Genomic DNA, 27,973 nt, shown 5'->3' with positions numbered 1-27,973 from the left:
CCTCCTTCACCGCCGCCCGGTGCCTCTGACTGCGCCGCCATGGGGAGCCCGCCCGGCTGGGGCGGCCTCGGGCTGCTCGTCCTCCTCCTCCACCTCGGGCCGGTGAGTCCCGTCCTGAGGGCTCGGGGGCCGCTGTCCCGCCTGGAGGCTCCGCGGGGTCGGGGGGAGCGGCCGGTCCCGCCTGCACCCGGGGGTCTCGCTGGCGGGGGGAGGGGGCGGCTGGTCCCGCTTGAATCATAGAATAGTTTGGGTTGGAAGGGACCTTAAAGATCACCCGGTTCCAGCCCCGCTGCCGTGGGCAGGGACACCTCCCGCCAGACCAGGGTGCCGAGAGCCCCATCCAGCCTGGCCTTGGACACCTCCAGGATTGGGGCACCTTCCCTGGGCAGCCTGTGCCAGCCCCTCACCGCTCTCACGGTGAAGAAATTCTTCCTTGTGTCTAGCCTAAACCCCGGGGGCTGGCCCCTCCCGCAGCCCGGGTTCTCCCCGGTGGGGAGGTGGGTGCTGTTGTCCCCCCTGCAGCCCGGGGTGTCCCCGTCCTCGCTCCCTCCCCTGTCCCGGCTCGGCCCCGGGCAGGACACCGCGGGGACGAAGTGGCGGTGCCGGCACTGGCGGAGCTCAGCTTCTGCCCGGTCCTGGTCCCCTGCGCTCGCAAGCGGCAGCAGCAGCCGCCCGGGATGTCGCGTTCCTGTGGTGTGACCGGGTTATGCAATGCCCGGTGCATGTGAGTAGCCGTCCAGTCACATGGCCGTGCAGAGGCTTGCAGATGTCCCCGGTGTCTGGGTCAGTTTGCTTGGAGCACGTCTTATGCCAAGCGGCAGTGTGCCGGGAGTGATAGACCGTGTGTGGTAAGAGCTGGTGTTTATTGATGTGCCAATATTAAGACTATGTGTTTCCTTAACATAAAGGACTAGAATAAGTTTGACTTTTTGATGCTTTAGGAAAAAATACTGTAAAATACTTCGCTCTTCTGAGTCACGTCTTATTTATGGTGTATTCCAAGATAAGAGTGAGATACTCCACATCCCTCTGGAGAAACAAGGTGTATCTTGTAAAGCTTTTCAGTTTGTTTGTTTTTTTTCTGCTCTGACCAGCTTGGTAACATACCTTCTAGGTCAAATGTTATGCTTAACCCTTGAACTGACAAGTTTGTCAGCCTGTTTGTGTGCTATGGTTCTGTTCTCATATACACTTCAAACATTCTTCAAAGAGCCTGGACCCTAGAGGTATTAAACTGTGTACATGCGGCATTTCTGGACATGTTTTAGTAGATATGCTAGTGTTGGGAGTATGGTTGGACTTGATCTTAGAGGTCTTTTCCAACCTTAATGGTTCTATGATTCTATTAGTACTGGAGAAGCTGATTGTTTAGTAGTGATTCATGATCTCCAAGTAGGTAGATAAGCGGCATAGTACCTTACCTACACTCCTTCATGTTTTTTTTTTGAGGGAGATAGCATCTTACAGCAATGAGTTGCGTCCTGGGCTCATAAGGAAACAGCAAGATGCTCTCCTTTAGGTGATAGCAGGATACTGATCTAGAGGAGCTTGAAACAAGTTCACCTAAGACGTAGGGGATCCATGTAGAGGTTGTAGCTTTGTGGTCTGTAAGAAATAAACATTGCAGAATGGCTTTAACTGTGCAGGTTTTAGCTTTGTAATGTAGCAAGACAAAATTATTTTTTGCCACTAACCCTTATGTACTGCCAAACACTCCACAAAACGGTCCTTGGTATCTTTGAAAAAGAAGCTGGTTCTTCAGTTACACTCAGCCTAAATGGTGTTACATGCTTGCAAAAGAGAAGCATTGGGAAGGCAAACTTGTTCATCAGGTATACTGCTAGTGTAATATTTGCATGCTTTCACTTGTGGTGTGTATAAACCAAAGTGCTGTGTATCATGTTTCTTCTTCTCCTCAAAGAAGTCGGTGGACTAGAGTGGCATTTCAGTTTGCAATCCTTCCATTCCATACACTTTCACAATTAACTTGAAATTTTCAGGCTCTATAGGATGCGTCTTTCGCTTTGAACAGTGTGTGGTACAAAACTTGTGCAAGCTAGCCTGTTACTAGTTGATAGCTAACTACCTGTTAATTTTATCGTTAATACTATCTAAGAACTTATATTAAAAGTCTTGGCTTCTTTAGTCCTGTTTCTAAACATGGGCTTGCAGAAAGGTGAAGTCTTGAAACAGTTCTTGTTCTCTTAAGAACATCCCATGCACTGGATGGCATCTTGTTTGCTTAATGACAGCTGTTTCAGTTGATCCTTTTATAATTATACTAAAACACAGGTTGTCAAATTAATTACAAAGCAAAGTTGCAGCCAGGTTTCCTATCAGCAGGTGGGATCCCAAGCTGTAGGATATATTTGAGTTTCTGAAGTCCTGTGGGAAGATGTTTATAGCAGGTACTGCTCTGTCTCAGACTTGCTTAGTGGCCCCCAGTGTGGTGTCACCTGACCTTGTGCACGAAGTTCTGAAATGCCTGTGTGGAACAACTTGCTTGGCAGGGGTGGCAGAGCAGCCTCAGGAGATGATGGTAACCACTTAAGTTACTTCCTGGAAAATCAGGAGTGACTTGTTCCTAGTCTTTTAGATGGAAAGTGAGGAGGCCTTCTTAGAAGGAGAGAGGTGACTGAAGGGAATGACTGGTAGAACTGAATAGTGCTTTGCTGAGCACTAGACTAAACAACCTAAGCATTGTGCTGTATTATTACTGTTCTCCTGCAGGGCATCAGAGGTGTTTTGGTGCAAGTGGCCTTAGTTGCAGACAGTGGCCAGTTTTAGGGGTCCTTTGCTTTCTGATCGCGCATACAGTAAGTGTGCATTTTCCCAATAAATCGTTGTTGGCTGACACCAGCTTGCTGCTGCAGATACCAAACTACTACCATTATTTCAACTTGCTCTTCCTACTCAAACTTGACTTTCCTGTGATATGTGAAGTGTGCTTGGATAACTCCAGAACTGCGGCTTTCTCTGCCTTACCAGGAGTAGCTAATACTTTTTATCTGAAAGGGAACAGTCCCTTACCTATGAGCAAAGGAACAAGAGGAGCCTGGCAGGCAAAACTTCTCTTTCAGTAATTCATTCAGAGGCAGCCAATTTAGAGACAGTGCACAAATTAAACCTGTAAGTCTCCTTTAGTTCATGGACCTTCCCCTGTCATAGGGAGGGCTGTGAGGTAACCTGCAGCTTCTGGGAAGATCTGCAAACTTGAGCTGGCCACATTTTTGCATAGACCAGTCTTGCCATTTCTTAAGGGTAATGCGGTATTGTGTTTCCCTAGAGCTTGATTTCTCAATCTGTAGGGCAGTATTGGCTACCTAGTGTAATGTGGACTAGATGTTGGTGGGATGGGTTGAGAGGAAGAGAGGAGTATGCTGTTTTCTGGAATCTTTCTTCTTGCCCTGCAAGATCCCAGATGTACCATCCCAGATGAAGGAAGGGGAAACAGCTGTATCTGATGCTGTTGCCTTTTCCATACATTAGTAACCTTAATTTGAAGAGCCAAATAATGTTTGCTTGTCATCTGGTATTTGCAAGACTACAAATAGTTGCTGTGTCTGTGTATATCATCATCATTGTTCTTTGCACAGCAGCTAAATATTCATTGTTAACGATGGCTAATGTTGCTGGAAGCATCGAAGATTATTGATTTGCTTCTACGTGCAGCTGAAGAAACTTGGACTGAAGTGAATGTGTTTGTCATCTGTTGGAATGCTAGTTTTATTGCAAACAAATGATGATGCCTGGGAACCAGGAGGCTGTTACAGAACCTTTGTAGAATGTTAATAGTCATGAAATGCCCATACTTGCTCATGTGAAAGTTCTTTATTAGGGCTCTGGGAGCTCTGACCTGAGGTTAAATTTCTTTTCGAACAGAATGCTTAGCAGAAGTAGGAATACACTTATTGAAACTCTGGGGATGTACTGAAGATGGTCACTAAGCTATGCTGGGGGCAGGAGGGAACAGCCTTGATTTAAGGTTATGTTGCTATTGCTTTGTAAAGTATTTAGGAAAGTCCTATTTTAAAATATAGAGCACTTTTGTTTTAAACACATTACAAATGCCCCCCAAACCAAGAACAACAACAACAGGAAACCAAAGCCACACCATAAGAACCCCAACCCTGTGTTAGTCTTGGGGAGTATCTTGCCTTGTTTAGAAGGCAGTTAGATTCAACACAGAATTTCTCTGTTAATTCTGGGGATACAAGAGCTTTCACTCATTTAAGATGATTATTCACCTGAATCTTAAGTGACTTGAAAGTCTGATTTTACAAGCTGTAGCTCTGTTGACTGTGGCTTATTTACAACCATGCTTACTTACCTCTATCGCTTCCTACCAGCGTAGGAATGTTCTTCTGAAAGAATAGAAAGAGCAAAGTACTTGCCTTATTCTGTAATTTAATCTAGGTCTTACTAGGGCATTTTGGGGGGAAGAACTCCCAGCTGTATCATCTTATCAGTAGTAACAGAGCAGTCACTTAGTTACTTTTAGTATCCCTGAATAGAGTCTGAGCCCTAGCAGACCCGCCCTCTCCCATACTTTGTGGGTGACTCAGTAATGAGCATATTATTGACCTATTAAGATGAGAGCTATGTTGGTGACTTTAGGCTGTTCTCTTTGAATGATTTGGTGTTTTTTAGGCTTATTGACTTGGTTCCACTACTGTAAATCAAGGATCATCAAAGCTTGCTGGTTCAGGGAACAAATTCAGACTTTTATTGACGAGGTCCTACTAGGTCATAAATATCTAATCTTGGATTGTCTCTGAAACTGAATTCTTGGTGTTAATACTGAAATAGAGTAGTCAAACTTGCACTTCTAGGTCTAAGTGCTCTTATAACTAGTTAAAAGGAACTGATCTGTTTAACTTTTCAAAACAGGTTGAACGTTTGAGTGATAAAGATGTTGGTCCTTCCATTGTAGCTTTTAATGATGTAGAACCTCAGTAATATTGTTCTAAATGCTTTATACAAATTAAAAGTATAAACTTGCACTAGGCTGAAACATCTCATCTTGCCTTATTTTCTTGTATTTAGCCACATACTTTTGGTGCATGACCAAATGTCACATGCAAGCAAGTTGTTTTCTGTTCTGTCTGAAGATGAAGTAAAAAGGCCTTGTAGATAAATTTGTAAACATAATACAGCTTGGGGGGTTTTATACCTATGTAGTTATAATGAAGAAAATACTACCTTGAAGTAAACATATCATTCTTAAAATAATAGAACTGTCAGTCAGCCTAATGTAGCTGAAATTTAATTGAAGTTTTTCTATGTAAGAAGTGCCCTGATAAGTGTGGTTGGTTTTTTGTTTTTTTTTTAACTGGTATATGGCATTACCAGTTTTACCATGCTTTCCACTCTGGAAGAACCACCTTTCTGAAAGGAACAAGTTGATCATTTTATGGGTTTTAAAAATGAAGTATTAGATAATGAGACTGACTGAAGCATAGAAAGTGTTTTTTTCAGAAAGAGTTTGTGAAGTATGATCACAAACCGTTCTAGACTAAACATGGGAGCCAGCCTGATATTGAAGAAATACCAGATTCTGTTCTCACAGGCAGTAGTAAGCAGCTCAAAATTCTCGGCCCTTTTGCAAGGGTTAGGGTAAGAAGCAGCAGTATATCTATGCTGCTTCTTGAAGAGATGATTGACTAGGTTCTGATGCTGGTGTACACAAACACCTAAGCTGACTTCTTTCCCTATGAATAGATTGTTTGCTGGTTTATACAGGTGTGGGGAGGCAGAAGTGAAGATAATGGCTTCTAAACTTACATCTAGACTTCTTAGACAAGTTTGTGGCATAAACAAATTTACAATGTAGTTTCTGTACATAGCCTCCAAGTTACACGTATTTGGTTTTTTGGCTTATATTGGTGTTAAACATTCAGGATTTACAAATGCAGTCTTAATGAGTGCTTTCCAAATCATATGTAGAGAATAGGGTGATGCTTAGCATCTAGTTACAGGTTTAGCTAGCAGACGTGCTAGGGTAAGCAAATGAAATGGTGATCTGGATGAGAGGTAAAGTGAGTGACTTTGAACAGGGCTGTGTTGCCTAGGTTAAGTTAAAGGGAAAACAGTTCTAATGAAGTCAGGTGAATTGATGATGGTGGTTGGTGGTTGTCCCTGATGTAAAAAAAACAATTACTGACATACTTTTTGAGGAACTGTCAGTATTGTTCAGCAAAAAAATGGGTGTTGTGAAGGCATTGTAATTCTGGATGACTCTAGGGTATTATGAATACAGCCTTTCAGGGGCCTCTCTGGTCAGTAAATAATATTATTCATGGTCAAGCACAAAGCACAGCAGTCCGTCCTTGCAGAGTATGCATATGGTGTTTCTACAAATGCTAGGTCAAGGTTGCTCAAGTGAGAAAAATAGGTCAGTTATCTCTCAGACTTTACTGTGTAAACTTCTGATCAGAGCTGGCAAAAGTGTAGGAAATGTTTGTGCAATCTGCTTTCTGCTTGCTGCCCAGGTGCACGGGAAAACCATGGGGCTGAGGTAAAGCTTCTGGTGCAAATAACTTGTTATTGCATTAAATATTTTCATTTTCAGAATAAATATTTTGGTTTAGCATTTGAGATGTCTCTGTGTCAATGCTGCTCAAGAAAAACAGAAGGCTTGCAAGGAGCCATTGTCCTTTTTCAATTTCCCTTATTTTATGCATATAATTAAGAAATTGGTTCTTTATTTTTCTGTAGTCTTTTAGATTGGAGCATTTTTAAAATGAGACATAATTTTTTTTTCTTTTTACTTGCACTGTGAGCCCATTTAAGTGTTGCATGCTTAGGCCTGAAAGTGGTGACTGAGAGCAGCCTTTGAGATTGATGATTCATGGCATTCTATGGAGCATGCAGAGCTGTGAAATTCTGTTTTAGAATCCTCTTCATGCTACCGCTTCTCCCAAATCTGTCACTGTAAGTGAATACGTTTGTGAGGAGGGCTAAAAGGGAGCAGGAGGAACTGAAACATTGCATATAAGCAATATGCCTCTCCCCATGTGCTTAACTCTAGACACTGCGTGTCCTATTCCTAGGCTGGGCAAGGAAGGGTGAGGAGCTGAGCTGGACATCAGTGTTGATGTGCACTGTGTCAAAAACGCATACTTTGTTAATAGGTGTTTTATGTAGTACATGCTGATGCTTAAATTAGCAGGAAATTGTCTAATCTGGATTGTAAATGCCTTTTGGAGAGGTAGCACACAAACTCTGTAAGAGCTCATGAACTTGGCTGCTATTCCTTGCAGTTAATCACTCATCTCATGTTGATTAGGTACTTCCACAGTCGTGTATCTGGTATGGGGAGTGTGGAGTTGCATCTGGAGATAAGAGATACAACTGTGCTTATGATGGACCACCAATTGCATTACCAGAGGACGGCTATGACTTAATGCAGGTGAGCTTCTCTTGTAGGTCTGTTGTTTAAAAGTAGTTCTTCTACACTTTAGAGTTCTCTATAGTGTTCTGTTGGATCTGCTTTATGGCTTTAGCTTTTTTATCTTGACTCAATAAGAAAGTCAACAGATTATCTTTGATTCCTCAGGTAAAGCTTGTAGCCCCACCTGTGTGAAGGTGATATATCTTGGTTTCTTTTCAGATAAGTCTCCAAAACACGTAATCTACAGGCTTTCATGAACATAACTGTAAAAATAGGATTGCTGCACTTCCTTGCATGTTTTCTTCACTGCTTGGAGCACTTCTCAGTCAAACTGTTTTCTTGGGACTCTTAAACTGCGGTACGTTCTGCAGTGATGCCCGTCTGATCTCTAAAGGACAAGACCAAACTATGTTTTCCATCAGATGGTTGTTCCTGATCTCTTCCTTAAACAGGAAGGCAGTAACTGGCACCCATTCAAATGGAGTGAACTTGAACAAAGTTCAGTCTCCTTAGCTGTGCCTAGTGTGAGAACATATTTCCTTATCTGGTTTTTAGATGTCAAAGAAGTGACCAAAACCAAAGTCAAAATAGAGTTTGTATTTCATGCACGATATAGGATGATATTGCCAGACTTGCCTTCTGGCAGACGATAGTTCAAAGCTTCAAAGTGTGAAATAGCTATGGAGTTAAATAATGGTTTGGCTGTTGGCAGGAGTGCCTTAAACATGTGTATGAGCTAGCTACTGTTTTGTACTGTTTCTGACGACCCAATGCAGTTCTTTGTATGTTGTTACCAGTTGTACTTGTATTAAATGCGTTTGTCTCTTCTATGAAACGGGCATGAAATAATTCTTCCAGGTAATCAATGATTTTGTGGTTAGTGGCATTTTGATACTATCTGGAAGATATACTAGAGGATAAGCTGCAGGAATACTTTCAACTTGGATGAACATGTATTGTGCTCTTACTAACAGACCATGAAATACCATTATTCTATATATGGACCCTGGTGACTAAAGATCATCTGAAGGAGCTTTTAGAAGGAAGTGGTGCCTTGAATAAGAAAAATTATTCTTCTCCTTATTTTGTAAAGAATCTCATTGGTTGGGCTGATTTTTTTTTTTCTATGCATCTCCCAGAGCAACAGCTACTGTTTTCTGAAATATGCTGAAGCAGAACTCATGACTATAATGAGTTCTGAAGTCTTAAACATACATTTCCTTCCCCTCTGATCTCAATACTGTTTTTATTTAAGGAACTCTGTCCAGGTTTATTCTTTGGCAATGTCAGCGCTTGCTGTGATGTTCACCAGCTTCAGACTTTGAAAAACAACTTGCAGCTGCCTCTGCAGTTTCTCTCCAGGTATGATGATGAATGGCAAAGCAACCAGAGCTTTGTAACATAAAAAAGCACATTAAAGTGTCTTCTGTTCAAGTAAACTATAGACAAAGTGGTGATTTCATTTAAAGGCTTATTGAAGCACATTCTTGGAGAGACTTTATCAGGAAGCCTTAGAAGTGTGAAATAACTACTTGCAGTCTGCTTTGACTTGTTTGGTAGGATAAATATTACTTTATTTTGTCTCAAGCTATTGTATTTGTAATGAAGCCTTCAGAAGAGGGTGACATAAAGTACTGTTCAGTCTTCTTGTTCCAAAAGAAGTTGTCCTGCTAGCAGCAGTTAAGTTTTTCTCTAAATTCTAGTCAAATTCTACATGTATCTGCTATATGAGGTAGGCAATTTTGCTAGTGAATGGTGTTGAGCTACTGATGAGTATTAAGCAATTTTAAGCACCAACAAATGTTGCATTGCTAATTAAACATTTGCAGAGCTTAAATATTTAGTTCTATCACTCTGAGCAGAATGTTTCTGCTTGCTGTGTAGGTCAAATCAGATGTGTCTTGCATCTTTACCTCTTAATCTGATTACTGTTCATTGACTTTCCTACCCAGATGTCCATCATGTTTTTACAACTTGGTAAATCTCTTCTGTGAACTGACTTGCAGTCCAAAACAGTCTGAATTTTTAAATGTTACAAGCACCATACCTTATTATGATCCAATTTTAAAAGAGAACAAAAGTAGCATTACAGAGTTGCAGTACTTTATTGGAGAACGATTTGCAAATGGTGAGTAAACAGTGTGTTAATTTACTCAGGTTTTTGTCAAAGTAGCAAGACCTATGCTTTCCCAGGAGGAACTGGGACGGGGGCGGGGGGAACATCTTTGACTGTCTTTTGAAGTTTGAGGCATTAAATAGGTACCAGTAGGTCCCTTTGAAGCTACTGGAACTTCTGCCTAGGTGGGAGATGTTATACTGACAGTGTTAATAACAACGGTTTTGAAGACTCAGCTAAGACTGGGCGTCTGTACAAGTGGTTAATAGCTGCTAACCTTGACGACTTTAAATTGAGAAAAACAATGTTGTTGCCAGATACTGAATGTCTAAAGCCTACCTGGTATTGAAACTGTCTAGTAAGTATGATAGCGAGGTTTGTACATGGTACACTACAATGGTTCTTCACGAGGCACTTATTCCTCTTGAAATGGACTGATCTAGTCCTTTGTCAAATTCAAAGCTTGTTTTTTCTAAGAACAAACAAATTTAGACTATTTTGGTTATAGAGCAAGCTTGAAGTACTAATTCTGTCTTCGTACACTTTGTGCAATAACCTTTAATCAAGTAATGAGACACTTAAGTAATTTGTGGCCTACAGGTCAAAGGTACCTTAAATATTCATCATAACTTTCCCTGAAAGGAACTTTAAGTACTGTTCCCTCCCAAACAACACTGAAACCTACCTTACTCAAACAGTAAGGTAAGTTCCAGTGTAATGCAGATTCAAATGGCCTACTTGGAGTAGTTTCTAACAAAGCATGCAACCTTGAATATCGTAAATCAAACTGAAAACATTTATTTCACTATCTTAAGATGAAAGCTATAAGCATGTTAGTTGAACTTGGGTCTTTAATTATTAGAAATACTTGGAATACTCACTCAGATAATGTTAGTTTAATGACTCTTCGGTCTTCATGCACTCTTCCTAGCAATGTATAATGCCTGCAAAGACGTGGAGGCTCCATCAAGTAACGTTAAAGCACTGGGGCTCCTGTGTGGGAAGGATGCCAAGGACTGCAATGCAACCAACTGGATTGAGTACATGTTTAGTAAAGATAATGGACAAACTCCTTTCAGCATTATTCCTATCTTTTCAGGTAAGAAACTGGATAGTCCTTGCCTTGCAAAGCTTCTGTCAAAGGCTATGTGCTGTAGCTGGTATACGGATTTGTTAAAAGGCTGCTCAGCAATGAGTCAGAGGCTTTCAAAGCAATGTAAGATAATCAGTATCACTTTTGATATTTGTTAGGAAGTCACACTTGATGCTTGTTTTGTATGCAGCTTTTTGCTGTATGGACCTCAAACTCATTAAGGAATGGACTGAGCTTAGGCAGCTGGGTAGCTGGTATTCCTTGAGAAACTAGAGCAGTATCCTGATCCTTTAAGATCTGTTCGTAAGGTAATTATTACACATTTGACAATCTGAACAGATAAGGGTGATGATGACAAGTCCTCACTGGGGTGATAGAAGTATGAGCTTATTAGTTTTACAGACTGGAGTGTTCTAAAACATGACTAGTCATTTAGTTAGTAGAGAATGGTAAATAGTCGGTGTCTGCTGTGAAAAAGGCAGTGGCTGCTTTGGCTGTAAGACCGAGAAAAGCTACTATTTATAGATGCTAGATGCTTTCATAGAAAGGGTTAATTTATTTAACTGGGAAGCTTGTGTTGTGAAGGTCTGAATTTTTACTTGGCTGTAAACTGGTTCTGCAACTTGTGATTTGTCATAGATGTTCCTGTCCATGGAATGGATCCTATGAACAATGCTACGAAAGGCTGTAATGAGTCCATGGATGATTCAACAGGACCATGCAGCTGTCAGGACTGTTCAGTCGTTTGTGGTCCAAAACCTCAACCCCCTCCATTGCCCGCACCTTGGCTTTTGTTTGGTTTGGATGCTCTATATGTCATCATGTGGATCTCCTACATGGGATTTCTACTCATATTTTTTGCACTGGTTTTTGGAATCTGGTGTTACAGGTAAAACATTCAAAATACTCAGCTCTGAAAGTCACTTGCCTTCAAAACTTCATTTGCCCAGGACAGAATTCTCATGTCTTTACTTCTTCACCCAGCCAAAGGTCATGTTCTGTGGTAGATGCTTATGTGTAGAAGGACTGTTCTGATACCTAAAAACCATGTGGCAGGAAGTGAGTGCAGAAGTCAGTTTTTAACTGTAGCTGCAAGATGCAAACTGAAAACTGTCATAACCAGGAACTTGAAAAGTGTGAGGAAATGCATGTATCCACTTAATCTGATTATTCTTTACCACAAGTTTTAATATCAAAGTCTCAGTTCAGCTGTATCTGTTCTTAGATGGTATGTGTTACGATACCAGAACACTGCTTTTCAGGAACAGTGAACTGCCTTCATACTCAGATGTCAAGCTTCTCTGGAAGCTGTGGGGTTCTGAAATGCTTAAGACCAGATCAGTGCATTAAAATTAGTATCTTGGAGAACCCATATGACCAAAAACGCAGTCCTGTTCTCTTCCTCAAATCACTTGTTCCTTAAGTTGTAATTGGAGTGAGCTGGAAAATTGTGAATGAGGGGCCTGTTTACCACATGCAGTGTCTCATGAAAGCCTCCATTACTTCTGGCTGCTACACATGCAAGCGTGAAATCATATTTTGTCAGGACATGTGGCTGATGGGAGAAGAATCATTGTAAGTTTGACTTGGTTGGATTGTAGGAATTTGATTCAGGATCAGTGGGAGAGTTCAAGATCACATGTGGTCATAACTTAGTTTTCCTGCAGACCAATACTCAACAAAACAATTACCACCCTATTGCAAATTAAGTCGTGAAGACTTTTCCATAGTTTCCTGTGCTGAAGAAAAAACCAAACAAGTGAAAGCTGAGCCTTCAGTGATCATAGCATTTTGTAAAGTAAGGGTCAATACACAAGCTTCTCTGTGCTTTCTGATACTTGCTGGTAAAGCACATAAGTAGTTGTAGGTGTAAATGCTTTGATGTGGGTGCGCTAGCACTGAAGACCTACTAATATTTCTTTTTCACCAGGTTCCACTATCTGATAACCTTAAGTATAGTTGTACTTTTCAGTGCAACTTTAAATATTTAGTTATGACCAGGAATCTGAAATTCTTATGTAATAAGAATTAAATCTGTGTGGAAAAGGGTAGTGGATACAGCAAGCTTACACCTTATGCTTATTTATGCTTAGCCTTATGTTACTAGGCAACATGCATGATAGACTACAGGAAATAACAAGGGTATTGGAGATGTCTAGTTCATAGCCCAAAACACCCTTCCGTAATTGGAGGTCTGATTAGATTAGCATGAGGAGGCTATTGAACTTATCTCCTGCTCTGGGTATCGGGAATGAATAAAGCAATAAAAGTGTATCATAATTGTTCTGTGCTTTAGCTTGCCTGTCTTCAGGACAGGAAGAAAGTACCTTACTTATTCCTCGCTTCCCCATTTCTTCAGGCTAAGTAGGTATAACTTAAGCAGTTTGACTAATGAAGTCAAATACTTCTTAGGTAGAAATATCTTGCAAATGTTATTACTTTTACAATTGTTGTTATGTTAAGTTGTGATCAATTTAAAGAGATTCTGTGCTGTTAATGATACTGGTAGTCTAAATAGGCATAAAGACTGTGCTTGATCCAAGCTGGAAAGCTTAAGGCAGCCAACATGGCTTTAAGCTGTTCCAAAGGATTATGAAGCTGGCGATCGCTGTTCTTGAGTGAGTGGGTGTAGGGAGAACACGGTCCCTATAGATTTTGGAGGATTCAAATATCAAAGTCATTACTAGCATTGTGCTCTATCCTTACTGTCCAAACCCCGAAAGATACCTTTTGTGGGGAGCAGGGTAACATAGCTTTTTGTCTTGCAGGAGGCGGCACTTTGTCTCAGAATACACACCAATCGACAGCAATGCAACTTTTCCTGTGAATTCCCATCATGACAATGGTATGTCTTGGATAAGAGTAATAGATTCATTAGAATCTGTCAATGGGCTCTGGAATTTTAGCTTTCTTAAGCCGTATAATCCATTCTCAGAGGGCTCTATTTCAGCCTCTGAAATGGCCAGTTATGGCCAGTAACTCTTTTTGAGTAGGACTTAATCCTGTTTTGCTGGATTGAAAGCTCTGGTTGGAATTGTTTGGTCTAGCTACACTAATGGGAAATTCTGGAATGCTTTGTAACTTGGGGGTGAATGGGGCAGCATCATGGTAAAATTAATTTGATCATGTTCTGACCCATCAATGTATTCATTCAAAACACACCATGAAAGAGCTGTAGTTTAATTTACGTAGCAACTGAGTTGGCTCATTCTAATGCTTATGTATCTTCTAGTTGTTTTCTGCCTTTATTTGCTGTACCTACTGCTGTCAAAGTCAAGTTTGCATTAGAAGGGGCAGTGTTAGGCACAAGGTGGTTTCTGCCCCCTTGACCTCAGTCAAAGATTGGTTCCTGGATCTGACTGTCAGTGTTAGCTGTAGCTTCCGGTGCTTACTATAAACAGAGCTAGAATAAAATTTCATCTTCACTAGCAGACTTAAAGAAAATGCTGCTTAACTGACTTCTCAAGCATTTACTTCTATGTCTTGTTCTTACAGGGAAAATTACCTGTGGTGAAAGGCTTGGTGCAAGATTTGAGGATGGTCTAAAGATGACATTCACATCGTGGGGGGCTTTCTGTGTCAGAAATCCACGTCCTGTTATCCTCTTCTCTGTGGTCTTCATTGCAATGTGCTGCTCAGGCTTCGTGTATGTTAAAGCAACTACAAACCCTGTAGAGCTCTGGTCAGCCCCAAGCAGCCAAGCTCGCAAGGAGAAGGAGTACTTTGATGCACACTTTGGGCCTTTCTTTCGTACTGAACAACTTATAATTCAAGCACCAAACAGCCATCCAGACATCTATTCACCTTACCCATCTGGAGCAGATGTACCTTTTGGGCCTCCACTTACCAAAGAGATTCTCCATCAGGTAATTGGGAATTCAAGATCAAAGATGTAAACGTACTTAACGGGTATAATCATGTGGAGTTAGCTTTCATCTGTAATGCCATGTCTATCAAAACAATCTCTAGATAGTCATATTAAAAATCCTAGTCTTTATCTTAAAGTTTTTATGCTGAAAACCTTGTTTTCTGACCTCTTCAGTTATGTGTAGACTTGCAAGCTATGTCCCAGTAAGCATTTTTAGTGTGAACACAGAAATAATTAGATTTAGTTGTGTGCTTCTGTTGTTGTGTGCCACTGCCTGTGGGAATTTACAGGAACATAGTGTGCACTTGAGTCTTGTCTTGCAAGGGAAATGCTTTATTGTGCTCTTAAACTATAGTTTGCTTTGTTTTTCTTCAAGGTGCTGGATTTGCAAGATGCTATTGTCAATATAACTGCTTCTTTTGAGAATGAGACTGTAATGCTGAAAGACATTTGCCTGGCTCCTCTTGCTCCCTACAACAACAACTGCACTATACTGAGCGTACTCAACTACTTTCAGAACAGTCATTCTGTTCTAGATCACACTGTTGGGGATGAGTTCTTTGTCTATGCTGACTACCACACTCACTTCTTGTACTGTGTTCGGTAAGCAGTACGATTATATGTTTTTTCCAAAATATAGGTATTTGTGCTGGCAAACAAAACTAGCTAGTTCACGGCTCCCTTGAAGTTTTTCTTACCTATTTTAAAGCTTGCAGTGCCATGTGGAACTATAGATTACTATAGGTTGCTTGTGTTTGTGTCTTAGTACTTCATCAGGAATTACATTTTAATCAGGTTTCCAGTTAAGCTTGGTTTGGTGCAGATCTGGTTCTTGTTTACCTTAGATGTGCTTCAGACACTTCTGAGAAGTAGAGCTCTGTAAGAGAAGACAGTTTCGAAGCTTCCGTTTAGTTTATAGTGCAGTTGTCTTAGAAGCTATAGGGAAGATACTTTAAAATGTATTTAAATTCAAAGCAAATATAGCAGAAGGGCAAAATATCACTAGCAATCCTACCTGATTTCTCTCTTCGTAATCCATTATAGCATGAGAGCTTTTTACTTTTGTCCTGCTATGCCTCAGTTGTCAACCAGAAGCTAACAGTTATTGCTGATGGTCTCTTTAGGGCTCCAGCATCACTGAATGACACGAGCATGCTTCATGATCCCTGCTTAGGAACATTTGGTGGACCTGTATTTCCATGGCTGGTGTTGGGAGGATATGATGGTAGGTGGCAAAACAGTATTACTTTTTGAAGTCTAGAGAGTACATACTTGTGTGCTGTCTTTAGCACTAAAGGTGCTTTCTCATTTAACACAGATGTTTAAATACACTCTAGAGAAACTGAAGTTTGTTACACTTTAAGGATTTTAGAAATAACTTTATTTTTAAAATGACTTTTCACTAGATCAGTGCTTAGATTGAGGGCACACTTTTCTGGAAGTGCAAAATGCAAGCATGTTGCATGTCACATTGACAAGTACGCAAATGTTCAGTCTGCTTTGGGTCTGCTAGAGGATCTCTAGTTTCTGGAGACTAGATAAAGTCAATTTGAGATACTTTGTGTCATCTGGGATGGGCACATGTCTTGCTTTTGAGTTAGGATAAAGTTTTGTCACTGATCTGACAAAGCAGTTAAGAATAAATTAAGGTGTTCATAAAGGATATAATTCTATAATTATTCTGAAGCTAGAGTTCAGGCAATTTATCCCATTAAACATAACTTGATAGTACATTTGTGTTTGATATATCTAAACTAGCCTTTGAAGGCAAGCACTTGTAGATTGAACTAGGGGGTTTGTACTTGCTTTAGGTAAAATCTGACTATGCAAGAGGTGCATGGTGTTTAGGAAACCGCATCCTATTTCTCATTAGATGGGAAGTCATAACCAGTGGTTATATAGTTGCCCCTCGTCTAACCATGCAACAATTTAATGTTGGGTGCAGTGAACATGGTAAATAACGAATACTTACTTTTGAAGACAATCTGGAGTGCTTATCAGTTTCTGTTGTTATTTCAGTAGTGTGTTTGAGAACTCAGTGTTGTTAAGCAGATTGCATTTAATAGAATTATAGGGATGGGATTGCTTTGGACAGTACTCATTTTAAGCTTAATTGTACAAGCCTGTACTGGAATGTAAGCTTCATAGTGTGCCTCACTTTTTTTTTTTCTTACTCTATAGATGATAATTATAATAATGCTACAGCTCTTGTCATTACTTTTCCTGTCAACAACTACTACAATGACTCGAGAAAGCTAATGAAAGCCTTGGCATGGGAAAAAGAGTAAGTAGGTTTCCTATATTCTGAAATGCATATATTACTTAGAGCAGCTTTAAATGTATATGAAAAACGCTTGTAAGGTACTGACAGTTTCTCAAGTATAACTACAGGGATGTTTTGAGAGGCACCAAAACCAGTTAGGGGCGGACTGTACTGGTCATAAGACTTCCGTTTTATCTGGTATAGTTCACTTGCTTTGAGGGCATAGGTTCTAGTCATTGTAGTAACCATCTAGTCCAGTAGTACTTGTTGATAAGTAACTTTAGAGAGGATTTGATAGATTTTATTTTGGCTAGAATAACACAGGTAAACTCTTGAATCCACTGGATCATTAACCACCAGTGGAAAGGTCCAGCATTATCCTGTAATTCTTAAATGTTAGTTTTTAGCCTCCTCTTCCAGATGAGGCTTTAAATCTTTCATCCCCGTCACCGTTTTGAAGAGCTGATGTTGGCTTACGCAGGCCAACTGCTCTGGCCAACAGTTCAGATAAAAAATACCGCTATAGAAACTGAGACTAAGTACAACTAACGTCTACATGTGTCACAAGCACCTGTCCAGTCAGGGGAACTGGAATAAGGGCTAATAAATGGTTCAAGTACTGTAAGCAAACTGCAGTATCTTTTTATGTGTGTACTTCTAAGTCTAGCCTTGAGGAAAACTGCATTTACACTTTGAAGTAGCTTAGACTTAAGCAAGATATCTGGTTGTCCTCATATTTCAGCATAGTGCATTTCTAGTGCTTGGAGTAGAGTTTTAGGAATGTGTAGCCAGTACACCTCTTCTGAAAATGAGGAAGGTTCCTCAAAGTACTACCTGGCCACAGTGCGGTCTTTGTACCACATGAATGATTGAAATTTGCATTCAACAGACTTCCAAGTATATCTAATATGAAATGTCTTATCCTTTAAAGTGTGACTGACACTCTCTTTTTTTTCCTTTTAGGTTTATTAACTTTTTGAAGAACTACAGTAATCCAAACTTAACTATATCATTTTCTGCTGAACGGAGTATTGAAGATGAAATCAATCGTGAAAGTCAGGGGGATGTTGGCACTGTGTTGATAAGCTATATTGTAATGTTTGTGTACATCTCCATAGCTTTGGGACATATCCAGAGCTGTAGAAGACTGCTGGTATGTGTATATTTCTCTTTGCTATAAACACTGAAGCTATAGCTTGCTGAGTAGTTCTTAGCTTTGAGTGGATTAAATATTTTTGCAGAATGCTCACTTTCAATCTTGTCTTAAAGCACTGGGGAGCTGCTAGGGGAAGCATTGTCCTTCCTGTAATACCTGACAATTCATGTGTTTTATAGCCTCAACTAAGTCTATTTTGACTTGAAACATGCAGTTAACTTAAGCTTTAATGCGTAAACTTCAAGGGTTGTTTTAAATATCTGGATCTTCGAAAGAACCAGAGAAGTAAACTTTATTAACTGAACTAAGAATATTACTTTTATCTTTGGTATAATCTGTCCTGTGAGATGATGCTGGTTTGGTTGACAGTCATTACAACTTTTCTAGGTGGATTCAAAGATCTCCCTGGGCATTGCAGGCATCCTGATTGTACTGAGCTCAGTGGCTTGTTCTGTAGGCGTTTTCAGCTACTTCGGAATCCCACTGACACTGATTGTGATAGAAGTAATTCCATTCTTGGTGCTGGCTATTGGAGTGGACAACATTTTCATTCTAGTCCAGACACTTCAGGTATGTATTCTTTCATACAGACTCATGCCTGTTATCTTTGAAGGCTATAACTTGGAGTAGAAGGTCTTCTGCATTCCAATTCTCAGCCCAGTCTGAGCAGCTCTGGACTCTCACAGGACTATCTGATGGTCTTGAAAAGAGCTGATATTTTAGAATCATAGAATCGTAGAATAGTTTGGGTTGGAAGGAACCTTAAAGATTATCTAGTTCCAGGGATGGGGCATCCACAACTTCCCTGGGCAACCTGTGCCAGTTCCTCACCACCCTCGTGGTGAAAAAATTCTTCCTTATGTCTTGTATGTACATTCCACACCGATACCCTCTGCCTCCAAAAAAGTATTAAACATTTGCTTTTTCTTACTGCTGGTAGATACCAAGTTCATTTAAAATAGTAACTGGTCCACATACTAATGATTTACAAACAAATAGTATCTTTTACATCCTTTTCTGGTAGTTGTAGAGCTTGACTACTGTTTTGGTCACTTGTCATTTTAAGTATATTGTGAGCAGTAATCATGGATTACCAGGGACTTCTGACAATAAGTCTTAGTGGGTAATTGGCTTTCTAATTTGACAGACTTGATAACACACTGAGACAGGCACTGCCTCCAGCAAGTGTGTGGTTTTGGCTGAAGTACTGAATTTACTTCAAACTTAACTTAAAATACAATTTTAAGGCAACAGGGGGTGTTCATGCTGCTTTTGTATTTAAAAAAAAACCCAGACATTCTGTATCTAACTGTTAATGCAGTGAAAACAATTAAAAGGTAGTTTTGGATGTATTGAAAGTGTGGGTTTTTTGAGCCAGATGAAAGCACTTCCAGTTGCGTGACTCCTGATTATAATAAATTATTGCTTTAAAACAGAGAGATGAGCGCCTTCAAGGTGAAACTCTGGATAAACAGATTGGCAGAGTCTTGGGAGATGTGGCACCCAGTATGTTTCTCTCATCTTTTTCGGAGACTGTGGCATTCTTTCTTGGTAAGACATCTATAATATTTGAAGCTAAGGGCCTTATCAAAACTGCGTGTGGCAAGAATAAGTAGAAAACTAAAATATGAAAACAAAACAAGAATTTGTAGGGGAGGTTTATCTTAGTTGTTCATTGCTATAATCAAGTTTAATTTTACTTCTGCTTAGGATAAGCATTGCAGTACTTGAACTGGCACCTTTAAAAAAAAAAAAAAGATGCAATTCTGAATCTGTCAAGCTCTTCTGCTTGAAAGGCTGGAACTTTTTACTGATTTGTAGTGACTGACAAGTCTAGATTTGACCTGAGTGGTATATCAAGTTTCGGGTTGTACTAGCTCTTACATCTTACTACTGCTTGGAAAAATGCCCCTGTGGTAGATGTTTGAGGTTCACTCTTACAGTATGTTAAAGGCATAGATCAGTATGTTAAAGGCATAGATTACATTGTTACCCTTCAGGTATTAAGTGTTGGCCTTTCATAATGAGCTTGTTTACTTGGAGTGTAATTTGCCATTGGTTTAACTTGCGTTGAGTGGTTTAAGATTGAAACAGGATCTTGCTTGACAGTACCCCTTGAACTATACTCTGTTATGCAGCCTGCACAAAGCTAGTAACTTCAGAGCCGAGAAACTTCTTAAAACTTCGCACCACTGTGATGCTGTTAAACAGGTCCAAGACAACAGTTGTAGTCTGGCTCATATCAGCTGTTTTCTTTACTCAGGAGAGAAATGCATTTTGTTCTGCTAAGTCTTAGATTAGGTATCTCTTTAGAAAATGTTCATACGTTTCTAAGAAAAGGGAGCTTGCTTGTTTAACAAACTGGGTCACTTCCTTCAGGGACACTGTCTACGATGCCAGCGGTTCGCACATTCTCTCTTTTTGCTGGAATGGCTGTGCTCATAGACTTTATTCTTCAAGTCACTTGCTTTGTAAGTCTCCTAGGCTTGGATATTAAGCGTCAAGAGGTGAGTATAAATGCATCTGTAACTGCAGTGTAATACAGATGGCATTTTCAGCAGAACTGTACTAAACTTCTTGCATTTAATCAATTTTCAGAGGAATAGACTGGATATTCTGTGTTGCATCAAAAGTAGTGAAGAAATGAGTGGAATCCAACGTTCTGAGAGCATCTTATTTTTGTTCTTCAAAAATCTGTTTTCTCCATATCTTCTGAAGGACTGGATGAGACCAATAGTAGTATGTATACATGGTTTTCACAGTAAGCAGTCATCTAAACTTGAGTAAAAACGTAGTGAGCCTGAAAGTCTCGTACTGAAGAATAATCTTCAGCATAATGAAATAAAGCTTCTAGTATTTTTTGCTTTTGGCATTAGTAGTGGAATAAACTTTTGTAACAGCAAGAGTATTTCTAGTAAGTAAGACACATAGCCTTGGGTTGTCCAAAGCGCAGATTTAAGAGTTGCATTACTGATAGTCAAATCACTTTTTTGCATATGCCAAAAATCGGCACTTGTTGGCTTCTACACTGCATTAATCTAGAGTGGTGTTGCTGAACCTGTGATTCAGTTTAAGGTTACTGTGGTTATTTGCAGCAGGTGTTCAGCATATCTTTTACTGCTGCCTTCCAAGTATAAATTTTCCCTTACAACTCCAAAGCAAACTCTGAGTAGCTAGGTTTTACTGCCAGTGTTGTACTAAGCCTGGATAGTAAATCTAAACTAGAGGTTCTTTGCATGGTTCCTATTAACTTGGTGAATTACTTCCAGTACTTGTTATTTCTGTACAGTTCTCGCTTCCATGAATTTTTTTTTTTTGCAGATAGCAGTGTTTGTGGGTGTTCTGTCATTCAGCACAGCAGTTATGCACAATGTAGAGATTGGACTGGATCAGACTCTCTCAGTGCCAGATGTAAGTCTTAAGCTTGTGTTGTTCTTCAGCAATTTGTGGCTGAATTGAAACCTTGCTATCTCGTTGTGCTATCTCAACATTATGTAATAGTAACTCAAAACTTTCCATGTAAGGATTCCTACGTAATGGATTACTTCAGCCAGCTCAGCAAGTACCTGCATGCAGGTCCTCCTGTCTACTTTGTCCTGGAGGAAGGGCACAACTACACCTCTTTGGAAGGGCAGAACATGGTGTGTGGTGGAACGGGATGTAATAATGATTCACTTGTTCAGCAAGTCTTCGATGCTGCAGAAATTGGTAGCTAGTAAGTCTTTGATTTTCTCTGTGTAGTCACATGGAAGAGACGTAGCTGACCAGTGCATCCTTTCAATTTGAGCTCAGCTGTTGATTTTACAACTGACACTCCATCATACTTGATTTATACTGTGGTTTCAGGAGGGGATGGAAGGGAAGAAACTGTGGCGATCTCCTAAAACAAGGATAAAAACTGACCGTGGGATATATTGATGTATATATTGATATATATATCCGATGGGATATATATTTGGAAGAGGGGCTTGATCCTTTGAGGAATCTGGGAATGGTAGGAAGAAAAACTCAGGAAAACCTCTCAGTATGGTTAAGCTCTCCTGGAAAACAACTTGCATGCTCAGCTTCTAAACTTATTGGATAAACCAGCCTAGCAAGATTAAACAGGAATTGTATCTGGGATTCAGTAGCTAACAACTGAAGAAAGCCTTTTCCTGATTCCTTCCACTCTAGTTCAAGTCATTTTACTTCCGCCATACGGAAGGAGGAGCCTTGCTTGAAAACTGAGGCAGCAATATCTGGATGAGGATGGGGCATAGAGTGAACGGGGAATGGAAAGCTGAGCTTGGCAGTGGAACTGGAATGCAGGGAAGTTCCTGCTCTTTTCTCACTGCAGTATTACGAGTAAGGCTGGCTCTTGGATAGGGTACTGGAGCAGGGACTAGGTAGGTTGGGCCAGAGTGAGTTGACATGGTGTAAGTAGACACTGGAGAGATTAAGGGCTGTGTTCTGGAATGAAGCATAAAATTACTGATGATGGATATGTTACGTTATTTTATTAGCACGAGGATAGGCTATGCCCCATCATCCTGGATTGATGACTACTTTGACTGGGTGAAGCCACAGTCATCCTGTTGCAGAGTCTACAATACCACCGGACAGTTTTGCAATGCATCAGGTATTAGCATCTTGTTGCTAAGGGATTGGCTTGGTTTATAAGTTTCACAGCCAAAACATTGTATCATGGTATAAGGCACCTCTTGAGTTGCCCTTTAATTTGTTTGAACTGCTGTTTGAGTGAACTTAAATATTCTGCTGGAATGTTGCAGGTTGAAGACAACCTACATAGACAGCCAATGTAATTATTATTCAAAAAATAACTTGTTATAAAAGCTTTTATGCTTCTGCTGCTTTCTTTAAGGCACACAAACTTGGTGCTCTGTTTTTGTTCAGATCCTTCAGTTTGATATAATTCTCATCAGGTCTCATGTAGATAGTGCACAACTGAGTTCTCTGGTAGCCCTTGCCTTAGTAGTAATAAAAAGGCTACAGATTTTATGGAGATGGCTGATAGTTATTTCATCACTGAAAATGCTTTTTATGGAATTGTATCCTGTAGTAATTCAAGTCAGAAGTTACTAGTGCTATGACAAAGAATATTCAATTCTGTAGCTGACCTTCCTGTATTTCTTCAGTCACTGATCCATCTTGCACTCGTTGTCGGCCGCTGACTCAAGAAGGCAAGCAGAGACCACAGGGCAAAGATTTCATGACATTTTTGCCGATGTTCCTATCAGACAACCCTAATCCTAAATGTGGCAAAGGGTAAGAGCTGTGTTCTATGTATCTTGCTTAGCCCATTATGTCAAATAAACTTGCTCTGAAGTGTGACTTTGCACGGTTCGGTATCTAATGTCCTAAAAGTCATACAGACATTGACTTCTCACCTGCTTTATAGTATTTTCTGAAAAAGAAAACCTAGAAAAACAAATGCATCAACTAAACAGAACAGCAGCTTTCCTCTGTACGAAGAAAAACAACTTCCGTAGTCTCTGTTCTATGATATCCTGTGAAATCTTGACATATATTGTGTTCTGAAGCTTTTATTCATTTTGGAAACTGTTAGAAACAAGATTCTAAGTTATAGAAGCTTATAAATTTGAATGGTACTCACTGACATTGGCATCTAAAATGTTACTATGTTTATGTAGAGGACATGCTGCCTATAACTCCGCTGTCAACTTTATAAACAACAAAACTGATATTGGAGCTACTTATTTTATGACTTACCACACTGTACTGAAAACGTCGTCTGATTTCATTGATGCTATGAAGAAAGCTCGGATTATAGCAGATAATATTACTGAAACCATGGGCATCAAAGAGAAGAACTACCGGGTGTTTCCTTACAGGTATGCTTAAATCTTCCTTGCCTTAGTGACAAATGCTCAACTTGAGGAACTGTGAGAAGGTACTGTTTAATAACCTCTTGGAGACTTGAGTCTCAGATTTTGTCTAACGGGAAGCAATATAAAAACTCTGGGATGTCTAGTAAAACCATGAAAATGCAACTTGCATCCACAGCACTAACTTCTCTTTGCTGTGGTTGATAACTAAAATCGAGAAACCTGTCTGTCCTGCACTACATAGGTAGCTCTGGCTTTGGCTTGGGCATGTTCTAGCTTTCATAGTAGAGCTTCATATTTCTTACTTAAGCAGGTATGTTGGCCTGGGTTGTTGCAAGCTGTAATGTGACTGTATTGACTTCAAATTAAAGTTATTTAAACCTAAAGCAAAGCCAGCAGTGATGTCAAGCTTGTCTAATGCTTGCATGGTTAGTGTACTAAAGACTCTTCTATAGAGGAGTACCACAATGAAATAGGGTTGGAATTAGCATTTCAGCTGTACGGATACTAATTGCTTTGCTTCCAAAAACCCTATCCATCCTGGTGCTCTCGCTGCATAAAGAAACCAGTTCAGACCCTCTGCAGTTCCCTCTAAGGTATAGCCACTTATATTGAAGTATAGGAATTACCCTGACTTTCAGATAAAACCTTCACTTGAAGTTAGTCCAGTGTTCTGTAGGAGTCATTCCACTGATGATAGGACTCCTATAAGGAAGGAACTACTTAGGTTAGCTTCTGTGCCAAGGATAAATATTAGCATATAACAAGGAAGGTGGCTAACTACAACTTCTCTTCTTTCCACAGTGTGTTTTATGTCTTCTATGAACAATACTTGACAATTGTGCACGATGCTGTCTTTAACCTCTGCATCTCCTTGGGATCAATATTTTTGGTGACAACTGTGCTGCTTGGTTTTGAAGTATGGGCTGCTGTTGTAGTTTCAGTAACTATTGCTATGATCATCATCAACATGTTTGGAGTGATGTGGCTCTGGGGCATCAGCTTGAATGCAGTTTCATTAGTAAATCTTGTCATGGTAAGTTAACAAGAAATCCCCCTGCTTCTGTTTCAAAGTCTTGAGCAATTCTGTCTCATATTCACGATACTGAGCAGTATCTTCTACTAAACTCTGACAGGCATTTGAACAGTAGTGGAACTACCTGAATACATCTACGTGGTGTGTTAACAGGTTTATTCTGACAGCTAGTCCCAGTACTGATAACAGCAATTGAACTGTAAGCTCTGCTGCAGCTGGTGGTGCTCTCTTCTGTTCTGCAGCAGTGGTTGTATTGCTGCTCTATAGGCTAGGTGCTGCTGCACATCAGCGGAGGCCGTTCGTGCTAATGTAAGGATCCGTACGTTGGTGTGAAGGCTTCTGCTGTACTTATACTCTACAGTAGATGCGTGATGTGCTAGCACCAGTATTCTCCCTGTGTTGATGGATGAAACCACCTGGGCAGAGAGCGCCTTGCTGAAATGCTCCAGCACTTAGTTACTAAGGGGTGAGTGCTGGAGCTCTGGCTTACCTTAGATCTGCAATGAATCTCTAGAGTGTGAGAAAGTTATGAGAGTAAACCACTTCACCACGTTACAAACTAGGCCTATGCTCATGCAAGTCTATCTGCTAGACAAGTCTAAGATTTGCCAGCTGTTAGTCAGTATTGTAAATTACTATTAAAACATCTTGGGTTTAGGATTAAACCAAAATGTTAAACTCTGCTGATTTCTTACAGTATCAAATCGGTGTGTATACTCAGTGCTCCTCTAAAGCTATGGTTTTGCAGCTAATATCTGTAAATTTACTTTACCATTTGGAGTTCACACATTGTATTGAAGCCAGCTTTCTTCAACATCAAGAAACTTTTGTCCTCCAAAATAGTGGCATTCTGCTTCCTGATTAATCTGATTAATTGTCCAGTACTAAACAACTGGTGGTAAAATGCCATACAGTACCTGTAATGGCCTCTGTTAACCAAGTAATGCTGAGCTTGTAACTTCCAATAAAATTTTAACCCCGCGAACTGAACTCAGCTGCTAAAACATCTAAGCCTGGCTACAGCTATGAGTAGAGACCTTACCATCAAAGTGTCCATCTAACTGATTTTTTTCCATGTATTTTTCTTTTCACTCTCTAGAGCTGCGGTATTGCTGTGGAATTTTGTAGTCACGTGACGAGAGCATTCACTGTTAGTACTAAGGGCAGTAGAGTAGAGCGTGCCGAAGAAGCTTTGTCTCACATGGGCAGTTCAGTAAGTACCTACTGGATGTGGGGAGAAAAGAAGTAGCTAAGATCCAGCTTTACAGACTATGCCAATATCCTCAAGTCATAAGGATGGCCTTGCCTTTTCTTTTCGGAATACTGGATTAAAACTCTGAGATCAGCCTAGGCTTCTACTAGGAATAAGGGTGATACAGACTTAAAATCGTCTGGTGTTACTACTACCTATTAGTAGAGAACAGAGCTAAGAGATTAACCTTGAATTGTCTCATTCAAACTTTAAAGTGCTTCCCTCTCTTCCAAATACTCAAAGGTGACTAAGAAAAGTGTTCTGACTATGGGATACAATTGAAGATGTGGGAATGCAAACAGGGGTCAGTATTTAGGCGGTACTGGTATGTCCCTTAGTCAAAATAAGCAACCTGGACGAGGTTGGAATACTGTTCTGGTGATACATGTACTGGATCCTGGTAAGGATCCACACTGGAATACGAGTTACTTCAAGAATGGTTTTCCTCTGTATCTACCTGAAGTAAAAACTAAACTAAAATGAGGTGGCTGTACAAGATTAGGGTGGATTTTTCATTGTACTGAGCCTGGCCTGTGGTGTCAGGTTCTAGTGAGACTAAACTTCTTCTGAGTAGGTCTTGCATTTGGTTCTGAGGACTAACAAGTAAGGAGGGGAGGGTACACAGCACACAGGAGCCTCAAATTATGGAAGAATTTTAGCAAATGTTAAATACTCAGATAGGGCTTTATGTAATCCATTTATCACTTAAACCCACTTTTTATTGACAGGTTTTCAGTGGTATCACACTAACCAAATTTGGAGGAATTGTAGTACTGGCATTTTCCAAATCTCAGATCTTCAAGGTGTTTTACTTCAGGATGTATCTAGCTATGGTTCTTCTGGGAGCAACACACGGACTAATATTTCTTCCAGTTCTGCTCAGTTACATAGGTAAGATGTGACCTGTCTGCTCTGCAACACACTTCAGACAAAAATAGCTGGCTACCTGGAGGCACTTTCTCACCATAAAATGGACATGTCTCCAAACCTGGGGCCGGGGTGGTGGGTGGAAGCAATGGACCTGCTGTGGGGATGCTGTTCTCCCACGTTTTCAGAAGTGATATTCCTTTACAGTAAGGATGGTCCCAATGCTGTCCCCTTCAATGTGGAAATCCATGCGTGTAGTGTAGTTTTGCCAGGGGAGGGTCAGAATTAGACATTAGGAAAAACTTCCTCACCGAAAGGTTTATCAGGCACTGGCAGAGGCTGCCAAGGGAGGTGGTGGAGTCCCCATCCCGGGAGGTATTTAAAAGACAGGTAGACGAAGTGTTTAGGGGGTATGATTTAGTAGTGGACAGGTACGGTTGGACTCTATGATCTCAGAGGTCTTTTCCAACCTAGCAATTCTATGATTCCAGTTCTTAAGCAGGTTAAAACCTGCTTTTACTTAAGGGGGTTAAGGCTGATGGGGATTCACCTATTGCCCTTGCTGCTGCTGACAGCTATTAACAGCTGTGAGCAGAAGCTTGTTTCTAGAGGGTCATCAATGTTAAGCTGGACCTAGACATCTGGGATCATGTGTGCTTCTTGATGACTGACTGATCAGCTGTAATGCTGAAACTGGAATAACTGTTTTCTCTCTCAGGCCCATCAGTGAATAAAGCTAAAACTCAAGCTGCACAAGAGAGGACCAGAGGTACAGAACGGGAGAGACTCCTCTACTTCTAGTTTTTAACAGTGTTCAGTGGACTCAATGAACTGTGGCTTAGGCCCAACTCTTAAGAACTGAGGCGCAGCGATGTTCTATGACTATCACACTGTAACCACCACTGACTTGATGACTCCCATACAGACACAAGTAGAAGATAGCAGCTGCAGCTTTGGATGTAGCTTTAAACTCAGGAGCCGTTACTGCGTGTGGCTTGTGTAACAGTATTACTAAGACTAAATGTGTTAACAAGATTACAAAAACACTTCTGTTTTCAAGAGGTCTCATCTTTTTCTTCTAGA

At 40.4% G+C, this 27,973-nt stretch overlaps 1 protein-coding gene across 1 annotated transcript; it reads left to right on the top strand.

Annotated features, from left to right (window-relative positions):
• The first annotated feature begins 5 nt into the window (after positions 1-5).
• NPC1 (NPC intracellular cholesterol transporter 1) lies at positions 6-27,949 on the top strand. The gene is made up of 25 exons (XM_069853956.1): positions 6-102; positions 7,289-7,411; positions 8,649-8,755; positions 9,346-9,521; positions 10,441-10,608; positions 11,242-11,491; positions 13,371-13,447; positions 14,098-14,468; positions 14,847-15,073; positions 15,595-15,695; positions 16,652-16,754; positions 17,697-17,886; positions 18,277-18,459; positions 19,326-19,440; positions 20,269-20,396; positions 20,488-20,628; positions 21,211-21,300; positions 21,414-21,604; positions 22,392-22,507; positions 23,025-23,154; positions 23,541-23,741; positions 24,540-24,771; positions 25,871-25,984; positions 26,752-26,914; positions 27,609-27,949. The coding sequence occupies exons 1-25, from the start codon at positions 40-42 to the stop codon at positions 27,689-27,691; spliced, it is 3,843 nt and encodes a 1,280-aa protein (XP_069710057.1). The 5' UTR covers positions 6-39; the 3' UTR covers positions 27,692-27,949.
• The last annotated feature ends 24 nt before the right edge of the window (positions 27,950-27,973 follow it).

The sequence above is a fragment of the Phaenicophaeus curvirostris genome, chromosome 3, assembly GCF_032191515.1.
Source record: "Phaenicophaeus curvirostris isolate KB17595 chromosome 3, BPBGC_Pcur_1.0, whole genome shotgun sequence".
Lineage (NCBI taxonomy): Eukaryota > Metazoa > Chordata > Aves > Cuculiformes > Cuculidae > Phaenicophaeus > Phaenicophaeus curvirostris.
Note: the sequence above shows the minus strand (reverse complement) of the source record. Positions and strands in the feature narration are given on the sequence as shown.